The sequence below is a fragment of the Jaculus jaculus genome, chromosome 3, assembly GCF_020740685.1.
Source record: "Jaculus jaculus isolate mJacJac1 chromosome 3, mJacJac1.mat.Y.cur, whole genome shotgun sequence".
NCBI classification, from domain to species: Eukaryota; Metazoa; Chordata; class Mammalia; order Rodentia; family Dipodidae; genus Jaculus; species Jaculus jaculus.
Window position 1 is genome coordinate 96,924,676 of NC_059104.1, and position 14,391 is coordinate 96,939,066.

The following is a 14,391-nucleotide window of genomic DNA, read 5'->3' on the forward strand; positions in this document are numbered from 1 at the left end:
GATGCCGTGGTGAAAATTTGGAGGCAAAGCAAACCCTTCACTTCCATTCTGGCTGCACTTTTACTAGACCTGTGACTTCAGGAGTCTCTGGGTTTCCCTTCCTCCAGCTCTAGAGTGAAACCAAGGCAGAGAAAGCATAGGATGCAGTCAGACAAGAATTGGTGTTCACTGAACATTAGGTGTCTCCTTGTCCACTGCCTCATCCCCCTGCCCCCACCCCAAAATTGCAGGTTTTGCCTGCCCTCAGCAGTTGTCCTAACCACCCACATTTCTGACCAGGCCAACTGTCTTAGTCCTTATAACGGAACGAAAGACAAAGTGGTAGGTAGGTAGAACAGGGGCTCAGCTCCTTCCCTCTATCCCCCAGCTCGGCCCCCTGCGGGTTTCCCCTTTAGCAAGAGAACTAAGACCACGTGGGTACTTAGAGGTGTGGGGGGGCAACACCCTTCTTTCCCTTGACTGTGGCTAAGGGCAGCACTGGAAGTGGGAGGGCTGAAGTTGGTTGGGTCTAGACTTGGATTTGAGGAAGACCAAGGCTGGCCTTATATCTGCCAGCAAGGGCTGGGGGCGGGTTGTTGCATCTGTGCCATGCTTGGCATAGTGAAAGCAAGAACCATCCTGGATTTATTTCCATGCAAAGTGTGCATAAATGCTCCTCATAGGGTGAGTTTCTCAAGTCTTACTGGATGCGCCTCTCTCCCTTCTGGGATGAACCTCTCTGCTTTCCAGGTCATCCTATGTCAAGAAAACACCCTTGGCAGCCCACGACCTTGGGTGTCCCTGGTCACTCCTCCCTCCATGACCCAATCCGGCACATGAAAGCAATGTATGACCCAGAGGTCAGGGGCTCCCCACGGCAGGTTGTAGCCGGAGGGCTTTGTATGTGAAGGGAGGCTGTGGGCACGTCAGCCTGTGTGCCCTGCTGAACAGATGTCCAGTGCTTCTGTGGCATGAGCAGCATTAGCCCTGGGTACCACCCGCACCACTCCAGCTGCTGCTCCCCTCTTCTGTTAAGCACCCCTTACCCCCTCCCCGTGCCCTTGCTCCACATGATGCTTGCACTGACAGTTTCCAAGGTCACCATCTTCATTAAGAACAGTTATTCAAATGCCAGTTGCATATTCATTAAACTGATTCTAAAGAGATGAGAGCTTGTGCGAGCATGCGCGTGTGTATTGCAGAGCATTGTCCAGGGACCTAGAAAGCAAGGCACTGTCTGCCTAACCTAGGGAAGGCCCCAAATAATTCAGGTGTCTCTACCTCTTAATCTGTAAAATGGGCCTAACAATCACTGTCCCTGCTAGCCCACAGGCAAGTGTTATTTGTATGCATGTGAGAAGAATGAAGGACTGAAATTATGTATCATGGGCCCAATGATTTCTTTTTTACACTGAAGGAGGCAACATATAAACACACACACATGTAAAAACCACAGCAACCAGTTTTAGCCTTATAAATGCTCTGCTAAAATGTAAGGTATAATTACTGTCATTTCATCGTAGGGAATGACGAAGGTCTCTCTCATAGCTGCCTGTGGCTGTCTCCCCTCCATGACTCCCCACCTAGGGGGGATTTTCCTCACTTTTCTTTCCATCAGCGTGGAGATAGCTGGTAAACACAGCCCTGCCGGTAGCAATATTCCAGCAGTCCCCCTGTGGCCCCTGAGCTGGTGGGGCGGGACGAAGTCCACCCTAGCTCCCCTGCCCTTCCCCTCCCAGGTCCTTAGATACATAGTTATTCCCTAACTGACTCCTCCTGGGGTGACTGGCCCTGCAGAAGATTCACAGTCTTCTGTGAGAGAATTGGTAGGCACAGAGTCCCACTGTGGATGACCTCACTGAAGGCCTTAGCACACACTGGAACCCCTGCAAACTCTAAGGGTCATGGCTCCCTGCGCTGACATGGCCCTTCCAGAGCCATGGGGGCCTGCCTTCAGAGTTGGAGGGAAGTGAGTGAGTGCCATGAGTAACTGTCTCCCAGGATTAGAACATGGCATGTGACCCCCCCCCCCCCAGTCAGATGTGGCTCCTCCGTGACTGCCCTGCAGGGTTCAGTTCCTCTCCTCCTCAACTGCCCTCAGCAGGGAACTTCTTCCTTGCCAGGCTATAGCTTCCTCATCCTGCCCTGTGGCTCTGTGTACTTCAGAGCCCATCTTTAAACAGAGCCCGGCCCCTTTGCAATCTTAGATCGGCTACGCTTGTCCTGTCTCTGCCTTTGACCACAGATCCAGGCAAATTTCTGCTGCTTGCCATCTTTCAGCCACTTACAGATGGCACCCTTCTCATCCGATGCAGACGTAGAGTCTCCCTAATCTCGGTGATGCTGGGTCACTTGGCATCTTCCCAGTGTTTCATGTTGCTTCTAGGCTGTGGGTCACCCAACAGTGGTGGACGGAATGGAAAGAGCACTTGAAGACAGCGCTGGCCCCAGCCTGGACACTGGCTAGCTGTGTCCCTACAGTAAATGGACTCCACTTCTCTAGGCTTTGTGAATGGAGGGTACTGGAGAAAATAATCTCTTAAATCCCTCAAGCATTAGCAATCTAAATCTAGGATTCTCTGGGGACAACTGTGCTGTCTGAGCCAACTCCCTAGGAAGAACTTTCTGGCCATAAGGGGCCTTCTTCCGACAGGCCCTGTCTAGAAAAGGCAGGAAGATTAAAGAAGCTGTCCGACTGTCAGCTGTTACTCATAACTTCTCCTGGAGCTGATGGTACAGGGGCCTTGAGGTGGACGGGTAGCTGCATTGACATTGGATTTGGTGATCACAAGGATGTTTGTGCTAAGAATCTTAAAAAATAAAACTTAGGGCTGGAGAGATGGCTTAGTGGTTAAGCACTTGCCTGTGAAGCCTAAGGATCCCAGTTCAAGGCTTGATTCCCCAGGACCCACGTTAGCCAGATGCACAAGGGGACGCACGCATCTGGAGTTTGTTTAGCAGTGGCTGGAAGTCCTGGCACACCCATTCATTCTGTCTCTCTCTCTCTCTGTCTGCCTCTTTCTCTCTGTTGCTCTCAAATAAATAAATAAAAATAAAGAAAAAAATTTAAAAAAAAAACCCTAAACCCATCCCTGTTTCTGCTGCCCGTGGGGCCAGAGCCTGGCAATGCTTCTCACTGGGTTTGGAAACAGAGATCATCTGAGTGAGCTACTGGCATCACCATACTCCAGACTGCTGTCCTGTATCAGAGGCCTTTCTTCAGTGAGCTCGGATTGGAGACGACCTGAGTATGGACCGTGCGCAGTGTGGCTGTTGAGCCTTGCAGGCAGGGGCCAGGGAGGTCAGCGTTGGTAACACGGATATGCATGACTAGGCGGTCAGCTCAGGAAAGGACCCTATCCTCTTACCTGTAGTGTGGGGTCTTTTGAAAACAGAGTTTTGAGCAGTGGCTACATTAAAGGGCTGGTATAGGAATTAACTGAACAATGCTGCAAGGAGAGGGCTTTTCCCAATGCCTGGCACAGAAAAGATGCCAAAAAGAAAAAAGCAATAGTGGCAGTGATGGTAGTGAAGATAGTAGCGGTGTGATTATGCCCATTTTAGGGGAAGCCAAGGGCAGCAGGCACAGAACTTGATCCTTGTAGCTTCACTTCATCTTGCCTAACATGAAGCTACCCAACCAATCCAGGTTGCCTGGGAAGCGCCATCAGGGAGGCTCACCCCTCTTCCCCAGAGTCCAGCCTCGCCTGTCTCCATGACGCCAGCATACAAGAGGGTTTTCTGGTGTCTGGCTGGGCTTTCTGGGCTTTGAGTACACTTGTTGGTTGAAGCCAGTCTCCCCTCTGTACCAGCTTTTCATGAGGGCTGTGCAGGGTCGGCTGAGAATAGTCAGAGAGAAGGGTACCTAATCTGTCTCCCCTGGAGAGCTATGTGTGCAAATGCACAGAGGCAATGAAGCTTACAGATCCATCTCTGAGCCCCACCAGCCCACCCCTGCCTGAGGAGCTCAACGAGAGGGAGGCGGCGGGGCGGGGCAGCAGCTAGTGCAGTGTGCTGACCTCATCCCTCATACAACTTGCGAACTCCGCCACCAAACTGAGTTATTAGACATGGAAGAGACGTCTCGTCAGCCTAGCCTGCAAAAGCTGCGCGTTATCGGGAAGAGTGACACAAAGTCCAGTATGGCATATCTGCTTTTCCCATGGGCTGTTACTGCGGGTGGACAGAGGGCACCTGCTTCTGAGGTAACATTCCTGGCCCTCTGACAGGCATAGGGGCATCTGCTGTCTAAGGCTTCGTGTATTTAACAAGCCCCCAGGTGATTCGTATTTATATTAATGCTTGCACACTACTGTCTTAAGTTATTCTTATCCCCATTGTCATCCTTAGGTGAGCAGTAAATATTTATTGCCTGAGGACTCATTTATCCCACACGTACTTACGGCTTGCCTGCTGTGATGGCGATGCCCATAGCAAAAGCCCACATTACTTTAGTGGTACTGGCCGTTCACACTCACCAGACACTGGATATGCCATTTCAATTACACATGGAGAAACTGACAGCCAGAGAGGGGAGGTCATTTTTCCTGAGGTCGTACCCACTTGGAAGTGACAGAGCAGGATTTGAACTCAGAAAGCATGACACTGGAACCTGGGATCTTCCTCACTATGTAAATTGCCCACTGCTGTGCCCGTGGGATGAAGTGGTTGCCAAGATGGTCACTGTCCTCTGGAGCTCATGGCCCTGCATGGGGGAAGGTGGCTTCTGCCCCTCAGTCCTGCCTCTTTTTCCTACTGCCCTGAAGACCTGGTACCTTCCCCAACCACACTTCCTGTAATTGGGCAAGTAGACCCTGGAATTCTGAGTGGGTGGCGGCCCCAGTGTGACAGACGCTCTTCATGGAAAGTCCAGTGAATGAGAGGAGTAAATATTGTAGGGGAAGAGGGAAAAAAAAAATGACTCATTTTCCTGGAGGTGGTGGCAAGGTGTTAAAATTTCAGTCCCCTCTGGTTGTCACTTGAGAGGATTGGTGATGATGACATGGGTCCGTGTACAGCCCAGAGGAAGGCTGAGTGGGCCAGCACCTCAGACTGCAGCCAGACACCCCCACCCCAACCCAGGCAGGTGGGTGGGCGTGTCACTGTATTGGTGTGGGTGTTAGGTTTCTTTTGCCAAACTAATCCCTGATGTGCTACCCAGACGGCCAAAGGGCGAGTGAACAAGTTGATGTGATGGTTATTTAGGTTCCACTGGTGACCCTGGGGGCAGCCCAGACGCCTGGGGGCGATTTCTGGTTTAAAAATACTGCTGTGCTATTTCTACCCTTGTAATCTCCTAGCAATTTGGAGCCTGTTTTATGAAACACAGCATCAGGGTGGTTGCTCGATGTTAACCGGGTAGAAAAGATTAAAGGGGTTTAAGTCTGGGTGTCTGTCACATGACAGCCAGGCCCATACTTCCATTTTCTATTAAAAATCCATTTCCCTCTTTGACCAGAAGCAGCTTTGCTGTTGATCTGAATGTCTCTCTCTTTATTTATGAGATGCCCCTCCCTCCTTTCCTTGCCCTCAGTAAATTTGCCTGGTTCTGCTGGCTGAGGGAAGGAGTGTGGTGGTGGTGGTGGTGGTGGTGGGGGGGGAGTGACAAGGATTTGAGGGGAAAGCCCGGGTCTTCTTCATGGAGTATTCTTTACACATTGGAGCTGGCTTGTGGAAAAAGGCGAAGGAAAAACATATAAGGCCCCGGATTTGAAACTCTTGAGCAATGTGATGGGAAAGCCCAGCTTTGGAGCCAACACCACCCCTAGGCTGGATTCTGGAGTTTCTCTTCCTTTATTCCTCCCCCTTCCCTCCTTTCCTTCCTTCCCTCCCTCCCTTCTTTAATTCTTCCTTCCTTATCCCCCTCGCTTTCTTTCCCTCTACCCCCTCCCCCTCACTCCTTTCCCCCTCCTTTTCTTCCTTATTCTTCCTCCCTTACCCTCTCTTTCCCTCAGTCCCTCTTTCCTTCCATCTTACTTGGTTTTTGCTTGTGTGTGTGCGTGCATGCTTACAGGTCAGAGGTCAGTGTCAGGTGTCTTCCTAGATTAAGTTGCTCTCCACCTTATTTTTTTTTTTGAGACAGGGTCTCTCACTGAACTCAGAGCTCACGGATTTAACTAGACAACCTAACCAACAACCCATGGCAATTCTCTTGCCTTCACTCCCAACCCCCGCCAGCCCTGGAATTACATGCGTGTGCCACCTCATCAGATATATATATATTTTTTTAATTTGAGAGTGACAGACAGAGAGAGAAAGAGACAGACAGAGAGAGAGAGAGAGAGAGAGAGAGAGAGAGAGATTGAGAAAGGGCGCGCCAGGGCTTCCAGCCACTGCAGACAAACTCCAGACGCGTGCGCCCCCTTGTGCATCTGGCTAACGTGGGTCCTGGGGAACCGAGCCTCGAACTGGGGTCCTTAGGCTTCACAGGCAAGCGCTTAACTGCTAAGCCATCTCTCCAGCCCCTCATCAGGTATTTTTACATGGAAACTGGGGATCCAAACTTGGGCCCTCGTTCTTGAGCAGCAAGCACTTTACCTACTAAGTCATTTCCCAGCCTCTCTTTTCTGTTTCTCTTTCTCCCTCTCTCCCTCCCTCCCTCCTTTCTCCCTTCCCCTTCCTCCCTCCCCTGTCTCCCTCCTTACTTTCTCCCTCTCTCCTTCCCTTCCTCTTTCTTCTTTCTATCTCTCTCTTTCCTTCCATTTCTTCCTTCTTTCCCTCCCATCCTCCCTCCCTCCCTCCCTCTCTTTCTTTCTCTCTTTGCCTCTTTTCCTTTTTCTATTTTATTGAGATAGGGTGTCCCTGTGCTGCCCAGGCTGGTCTTGAAATCCTGGGCTCAAGGCATGCTCCCACCTCAACCAGCTGAGAATCCCAGGGGATCATGGACGAAGCCACTGTGTCCTCTTTGCTCCTCCTCTTCCTATCTGTATGCTCTTGGAGAAGTTGCTGACTCCACTGAGCCTCTGCTTCCTTACTAGCGGGACCTCTACCTCATGCATGTGCATGTGAATTAAAAAAGCTGCTCTTTGCCGGGTGGCGCACACCTTTAATCCCAGCACTCGGGAGGCAGAGGTAGGAGGATCACTGTGAGTTCAAGGCCACCCTGAGACTCCATAGTGAATTCCTGGTCAGCCTGGGCTAGAGTGAGACCCTACCTTGAAAAACCACCAAAAAAAAAAAAAAAAAAAAAAAAAAAAAGCTGCTCTTCAAGTCTCCAAGCCCAGTGCCTGTGACATGGTGCATTGGCATCAGCAAATGTTAGTCTTCCTTCTTTTCATACTTGGTACCATTACAAACGAGCCTCCAGGGAGCTAGATGCCCAGCCCAAGTGGAATTGCATCTAGACCTACTTGGATAAGAGCTTCAGTGGCAGGCTTCCCTGTTAGAGGACACGTCAGCATCCCACCCCGTCCCTTTCTCAGCTTGTAGACGTCACTTGTGCCCCACATCTTCCCCGGTTGCAGGCCTTGGGCCACCGTGGCTGGTGTTGCCTCTATCCCCCCACCAGCCCACCCATTGCTCCGGTTTAGGATAATTCCATAAGGAGCGTCAGACACATCTCACCCATCTCTGCTCTGCACCGTTTGCAGGCTGTGCCTCTCAGGAATGGCTCCTGGACCTGGCTTTCTAGTCCCCTCTGCCTTCCAGGGCCAAGGTGTCACCCCTTTTCTGGTCCAGAGAGTGAACCCCTTCTCCCTCATCTTTGTTGCCTCCCACCTTGCTCAGGACACTGGAGCTGGTGCTCTCTCTGTGTATACTTCCTGGAGAAGAAAGACCTGGCTTAGCAAGGACCAGGGAAGGGGAAGGAAAGGGTGAGAGGTCAGCCAAGGGAACGTGCAGAGGTTTGGACTTCTGCGAGTGCTAAGGACTGTTTCAGAGAGGAGCAGGATGGAACTGTGCCCTGTTTTCCTTTTCAGTGAAGTGAGGCACCCTGGGAGAGGGAGGACATTCTGTCCGTACATTCTCATTAGCGGAGCCAAGTCTTTCACATTTGATTTCACCTGCGCAGCAGCGCAGGGAACAGGTAAGGTGGTACCACTTCCCCTATGCCCTGCTCCTTTGGGAAGCCGGCATGCTGAAGCTCAGAAAAGGCCGAGCTGCTTACCAGAGGTGACATGGCAGAGGAGGGTGAACCTGAGGAGGACGGCTCTGCCAGACTCTGCTCAGGGCTCGGCTGTGTCCGTGTTCTCTGATCCTCTGCAAGCTCACCGAGACTTTGTCACTGCTCTGCGGTGGCGTCCCCCATCGTAGAGGCCAGGCCAGGTTCCATGAGGTCAGAGTGGGCCCTCAGGCGCTTGCTACTTCCACTTTGTTCAAGTGTGCCCATTGCTTCTGAAACTACTCACCAGCTGCCCATTCTGCACATGCAGTGAAGCAAGATATTTGGTTGACAGTGCCTCAGTTTCCCCCTTACTCCTTTCTCTTGGCATTTAGGATAGGGCTGAATTAATGTTTATTTAAGGTCTTCCACATTCTGAGCTGACAGGTGCCTTGTGATGGTAAAATATGAACCCCACGTAAGTGCAGGGTGCTATTGTTCGACACCTGGGGGTGATGTTTCATGATGGCGACGCACTGTCAGAGCTGTAAGCAGAAATGAATGGTGTGTCTAATCCTCGCAGCTCCCCCAGACTCAGAAGACAGCAGCAGCTCACATCCCCGGGGTGGGAGAAATATGAGGCTACTTGCCTTCCACTATAAATCTGCTGTTTCATCAGCCCTGACAGGTGGCTGGACAATCCCAGTCAATTCATCAATTAAAGCTACCCATTTGTAGTTGCTGGGAACCTTGTGTCCTTGGCTAGCCAAGGCCCCTGAGTACAGGAAGGCTGCTGTCATTGTGCTTGATGCTCCTGGTGGCCGCTGAGGGCTGTCCCTGGAGGCATAGAGAGGGAAATAGACTGCTGGCCAGGAGAGGAGGTAGGAGCACATATTTAGATGGGACTGGGATGGGGTAAGAGGACAAACAAGGGTTCCCAGCAGGGAAAGCCAGCTATTGTAATTTGATTTGTCTTCAGTGTCGTTGTTCCCTAGAGCCACTGGGGCCTTTTCATGCTCTGGTGTAGCAGTGTTGGGCTCTAGTACCAAATTTATTCATGTTGTGTAAAGTTGAATGTCAGTAAACTTCTCAGTCTTAATTTCTTTATCTATAAAATGGAAATAATATAATAATAATACTCTCCTGTAGAGTTAAGAAGATTAAGTACAATAGCCGTCTAATCGAAATATAATACCTGAGCGGGCCTGACACCGAACGTGGCCTGCCGCTTGCAGTGAAATCAGTGGGGGATTTTCTTATCGCATGAGATTTTGTCACCACAGAGACCTACATCCAACTTCTTCTAAGGATTTCCAAATCCTCTCCCATGAATTGAACACTTTCTGGATGTCTGGGGCCTTTCTTGGCTTCCTAGGTCTATTTGTTGGGGACAGTGGAAAGTCATTCTGTATCTTGAACTTGCCTCAGCGAGGGTGTCTAAGTAACTAGGTACTGTAGTCACGTCTGACCGAAAGCAACTAATGGGAAGAAAGTTGTCTATGTTGGCCTGCAGCCTCCGGGGGATGCTCCTTGGTGGCACAGAAGGCTGGCATGAACAGAGAAGGGACATCACCTCTATCACAGCAGGTGGAAACAGCAATAAGAAAGTAATCCAAACTCTAGCAAGGGTGGGGGAGCTGGCTACTACACCCCCAAGCCCACCCCAGCAATACAACACAGCACTCAGGCAAGGCTCCACCTACCAAAATGCCATCATCTAGTGATCAAGCATCCAGAACATATGAAGTTATGGGGGACATTCAACTCAAATCACCCCACTAGGTCACCCCAATAAGCACCCAGAGCTCCAGAGGGATGTCCCTAACTCCCTAAAGCCAAGGATTGTCTGAAATTCCCAGAGTCTAACAGGGACCATTCCTTGCAGTATTTTCACAATGTGCACGCACACACACACATACACACTGTATGTGTGTGCATGCATGAGTATCTGTGGGCATTAATTTTGTTCTTGGCTAGAAATGGAAGTTGGTGGCCTGATTTTGTATGAATAAGGAAGTGGCCCTGCCTTTTTCTTATAGTATTTACATTGCAGCCACACATTGCCTATTAGTTAAGAAGGCAGTGCTAGGGTCAAACCATCTGAGTGTATATCCCAAAAGTCTCATTGGCTTTGTGCATTTTCAGGAAGTCATTTCCTACCTCTGTGTAGACTGGGATGACCATGGGAGGTAACATTGAGGTTATCAAAGCAACAGTGCCTGGCGTGTGTAAAATGCTCAACAAATATTTGTCAAATGCATCTTGGTGTGTATGTGTGTGTGTGTGAGATGGGTGGGCTGTGCGGTGAGTGGGGAGGAGTGTCTACATGTGTGTGCATGTAGGGACAAGGGCATCCTGTGTGGACACCTGTGGAGGTCAGAGGAGGACTTAAAGGTGTCCACCCCTTAATAGGTCTTCTTAAACATTTCCTTGAGAAGGGGGTCTCTCACTGAACCCAGAGCTCGCTGTTCAGCTAGACAGGCTCACCAGCTAGCCTCAGCAATCCTTCCATCTCCAACCCTCTTAGAGTTACAGGTTAGCAAAGCCATGCCCAGCGTGTCTTCTCTTCTTTGGGTGCTGGGGATCCAAACTCAGGTCCTCATGTTTGCATAACAAGCACTCTTACCCACTGGGCTATCTCCCCAGCCCCTGTTGAATGCATCGTGGTGAGGAGGGTTTTTCAGAAGGTAAGTGGGTTTGTGGAAATGAGATCTGGCACATGGGGGTACTTGAGAAACCTGGCAAGGCCTGAGTTTACTTGCTTGTGAAATGGATTGATCTTGCAACCATGAGGAATTCTCCAGTCCCCAAGGGCTGCAGGAGCGCATGAGGGTCCCCTCGAGCAGACATGCTCAACCACTGACTGTCGCAGGGAGGCAGCGTGAGGAGGAGAGTGCCAAGCAATGCCACCCCCCCTTCTCTGAGACCCTTTCAGCTTCTAAGGGTGCGGGGCCTGGTGGGAACAGCAAATGCATTTGCTGCTAAGAGGATGCCCCCGACACTGGAGCTAGGAGCCCACGGATGTTTTCTCTAGTACGGCTGCTAATGGCTTCCTCACGGCTTTGTATGAGATGATGTGAATTGCGCTGGCCAATGAGGCTTAATGGCCTTCCTCAATGACCTGCCTGGTATAGTCTCCCTAGAGGCTCTGCCTAGAGTTAAGGCAAGAATATTAATACAGTCCGGATGTGGGCTCTTCCCCTCCCCATAAAGTTGTGGAAATTGAGGTCAAGCTGGGTCCCCAGCAATGTTCTTTAAACAAGCAGCAATGGTTTTCGTGCTCCTTGATCTTCTTGGTGGAGAGAGAATGGCTTCCAGCTAGAGACCTGAGGCCAGGTCCTCTCCTTCTCTGGGTTTGCTCCCTATTGGCCTGGAGGTGGCCTTCTTAAAGGGGCGGGCCCCTGATTGGAGAGGGAGGGTCCCCTGATTCCCACATTCAGGACTGCTGGGGTAGGAGGCAGAGGTTCCAAGGCCTGATGCTGGGTGAGATGAGCTGATGGCTGTCCCTCCTGCCAAACAGCCCTGACTGTTTCTTCATGTGGTAGAAGCAACGTGTCCAGCGATGGAAGGGCTCTTCATGGTCTTCCCCGCCCTCCCCTGCTGCCTCATTTGCCAGTGAAGACACAAATAATGAGAGAGAGGAAGGAATTCTGCAGGCAGGCAGGGTCAGGACTGGCCTCTTGATCCTGGGACTTCATCATCCCGCCCACTGACCGTCTGGTTCCCATTGAGTCCTTGGTGGCAGTGCATTCTCCAGATGACCTCCAGGGGTCCAGTTCTGCTCTCAAGGCCTCCCACTATCTTCCGTCTTCCAGGCAAACATCCTACTTTCCTCCAGCCATTCCTCTCGGGTAACAGTTTTGAGACCTTTTGCCTGTCATCTGCAATAGGGCAGGAAGAGCCCCAAAGTCCTTGCTAGCAATGGGCTCTAACTTCAGCTCTGTAGCCTACACTCACACCACTATATTCAGTCTACTGAAGGCAGGCAAAAAGGGAGAGCTTCAGACTTGTTAAAGGAATGGTTAGAAATCAGGTGCTTGGTAAATGTTGATGTAGGCATTTCAGTGTCTTTCCTAACACACGCCTGCCTTAGAAGACCTTGACTTTGGACCCTTTACCATGACAGGGGTGAGTGGCCACCTCTCTCCATGGACTTGGTTTGACATAGAGGACGAGATCTTTTACTTTTACCACTCCTGTGCCAGCCCAGAAGCTTCTATGGGTAGGCAGTGTCTCTCCCCTTTCTCTGCCAGTGCCTGGTATCTAGAGTTGGTGTTATTAGAGAGCACCCTCAATGAGTCTCTCCCTTGCCTCCCCTACAGCCCGCTCCGAGGATGTCGGCACCAGCCTCTACTTTGTAAATGACTCCTTGCAGCAGGTAACCTTCTCCAGCTCTGTGGGCGTGGTGGTGCCCTGCCCGGCCGCAGGCTCTCCAAGTGCGGCCCTTCGATGGTACCTGGCCACGGGGGACGACATCTACGACGTGCCACACATCCGTCATGTGCATGCCAACGGGACGCTGCAGCTGTACCCTTTCTCCCCCTCCGCCTTCAATAGCTTTATCCACGACAATGACTACTTCTGCACCGCGGAGAATGCTGCCGGCAAGATCCGGAGCCCCAACATCCGTGTCAAAGCAGGTGAGGGACCGGGTGTGCCTGACCCCCGAGAGGGCTGCTCTTTCTGAGGGACAGACGCAGGATGCAGTGCACAGAGTGGCATCATGAGGGCACGTGTGCCTGTGTGCAAGAGGGCTTGGTGGAACCATTCACTAGGAAACACGTCATCAGCTCAGCCACCTATATGACCTTAGACAGGGCACCTCGGTTTGCTCATCTGTCGAGTCAAAGGGAAAACCTTCTTACCTTGCAAGTTACTGCATGTGACAGTTAAGCCATTCAAACCAAGTTCCATGCTCACTTCAGTCCTGAACTCACAGAAAACAATTGAGTCCCTAAATTCTCTCTCTCTCTCTCTTTTTTTTTTTCGTTGAACAATGTAAAGAAATGTGCACATGTTGTGTTACGTAGCTGGACAAATTTTCACGAAGTTCAACTAATGCCAGAGACATTGCCTCAGCACCCCAGAAGTCTCACTCCCTCTGTGTTTGGTCACTGTTCTCCTCAGGACAATCACTACCCTGACTTGGAGTCAGTTGGCTATTTTGCTTATGTTTTGTGCTTTACAGCAATACAGCCCTACACTGTCCATTCTCCGGAATCTTTGTCTTACTATTCCGATTGTGGGATCTGCCCTCACTGTTGTCTAGCTTGGGAGTCCCCCCAAACTTGCTGCTGTATAGTATTCCACTGGATGACTGAGGCACGTATTATTGGCCCATCTTCCTGTTGATGGAGACTTGTGTGCCGCATAGCTCTGAGAACAGGCGTGCAAGTAAAATTCGTGATGGCAAACCTTAGCAGTGAAGGATTTGGGTCTCGGGGAGAGCTGATGGAGGCAAGGAAGCAAGGGTTTCTCTAATGATCGTTTTAGAGAAAATAGAAAGTCTGAATTGGGTGGGTCACGTCTGGAGGAGAGTGAGTGGCTTAGATCAGCTCTTTTAAACTAGGGCATTCCAACTCACTATACATCTGATATGGATAGGGAATGCCTCAAATAGCAGGACGGCATGAAGTGTGGGCAGTGGTTTTCAAGAAAGGAGCTTGGGCAGCCCCTGCTTAAGGCATGGCATCTCCCCTGCAGCTGTGTAGGGTATGCCCAGGAGAGCAGCTTTCAGGGATGGCCAGCAGACCTAGGAGCAGTCTTGGCAGAATGAGCTCCCTCACTCCAGATCCTCCTGCGTTAGCACATCTCTCACAAGGACAAAGCAAGTATCTGCTTTATGCCATACGGTGGCTTGGTAGTAAGTGTGGGCTCCAAAGCCAGGGTCAGGCTGCTTAGAGTTTCTTTCCTGTGCTCCCAAGATGGTCTTGTCTAAGCAGCAGGTCCTCTGCACTATTTGGGCCCCTAGGAAAACACCAACTGTTGGGCTAGGAGTTCTGATGCCTAGACTTGAGCCCACTTCTTCCCTCCATAGCCTGGAGCATTGGGCCAAAGGAAGACCTTCATATTTCCCATTCCATGCCTGTCCTTGGGCTAAGATGCTATTTTCACAGTGAGTGTATAAAGGGTTTTTCACCTATGAGAAGTCTAAGACTAACATGAGAGAGGTTACCACTTGGACACACGCCAGTGGATCACAGAGGTGCCAATCTGGCAGAAGTCAGTGCCGTGGAAGTGTGGTCCACATGCCTGTCCTTTTACTGACTGTTTCACAATGGTTCACTCATCTTCCTCCAGCGTCCCACACTGCTTGGAGGAAGAGGCAGGGCCTGCTTGTTTGAGTCTCTTATGTCAGCCTGGGTGATGTCCCA

General features: G+C 50.9%; 1 protein-coding gene across 1 annotated transcript in view; it reads left to right on the top strand.

Annotated features, from left to right (window-relative positions):
- Dscaml1 (DS cell adhesion molecule like 1) overlaps positions 1–14,391 on the top strand; it is a 379,187-nt gene that overhangs the window by 5,107 nt on the left and 359,689 nt on the right. The window contains exon 2 of the mRNA XM_004667408.3: positions 12,340–12,657. Coding sequence (XP_004667465.2) covers positions 12,340–12,657 — 318 coding nt within the window. The remainder of the gene's footprint in view (positions 1–12,339; positions 12,658–14,391) is intronic.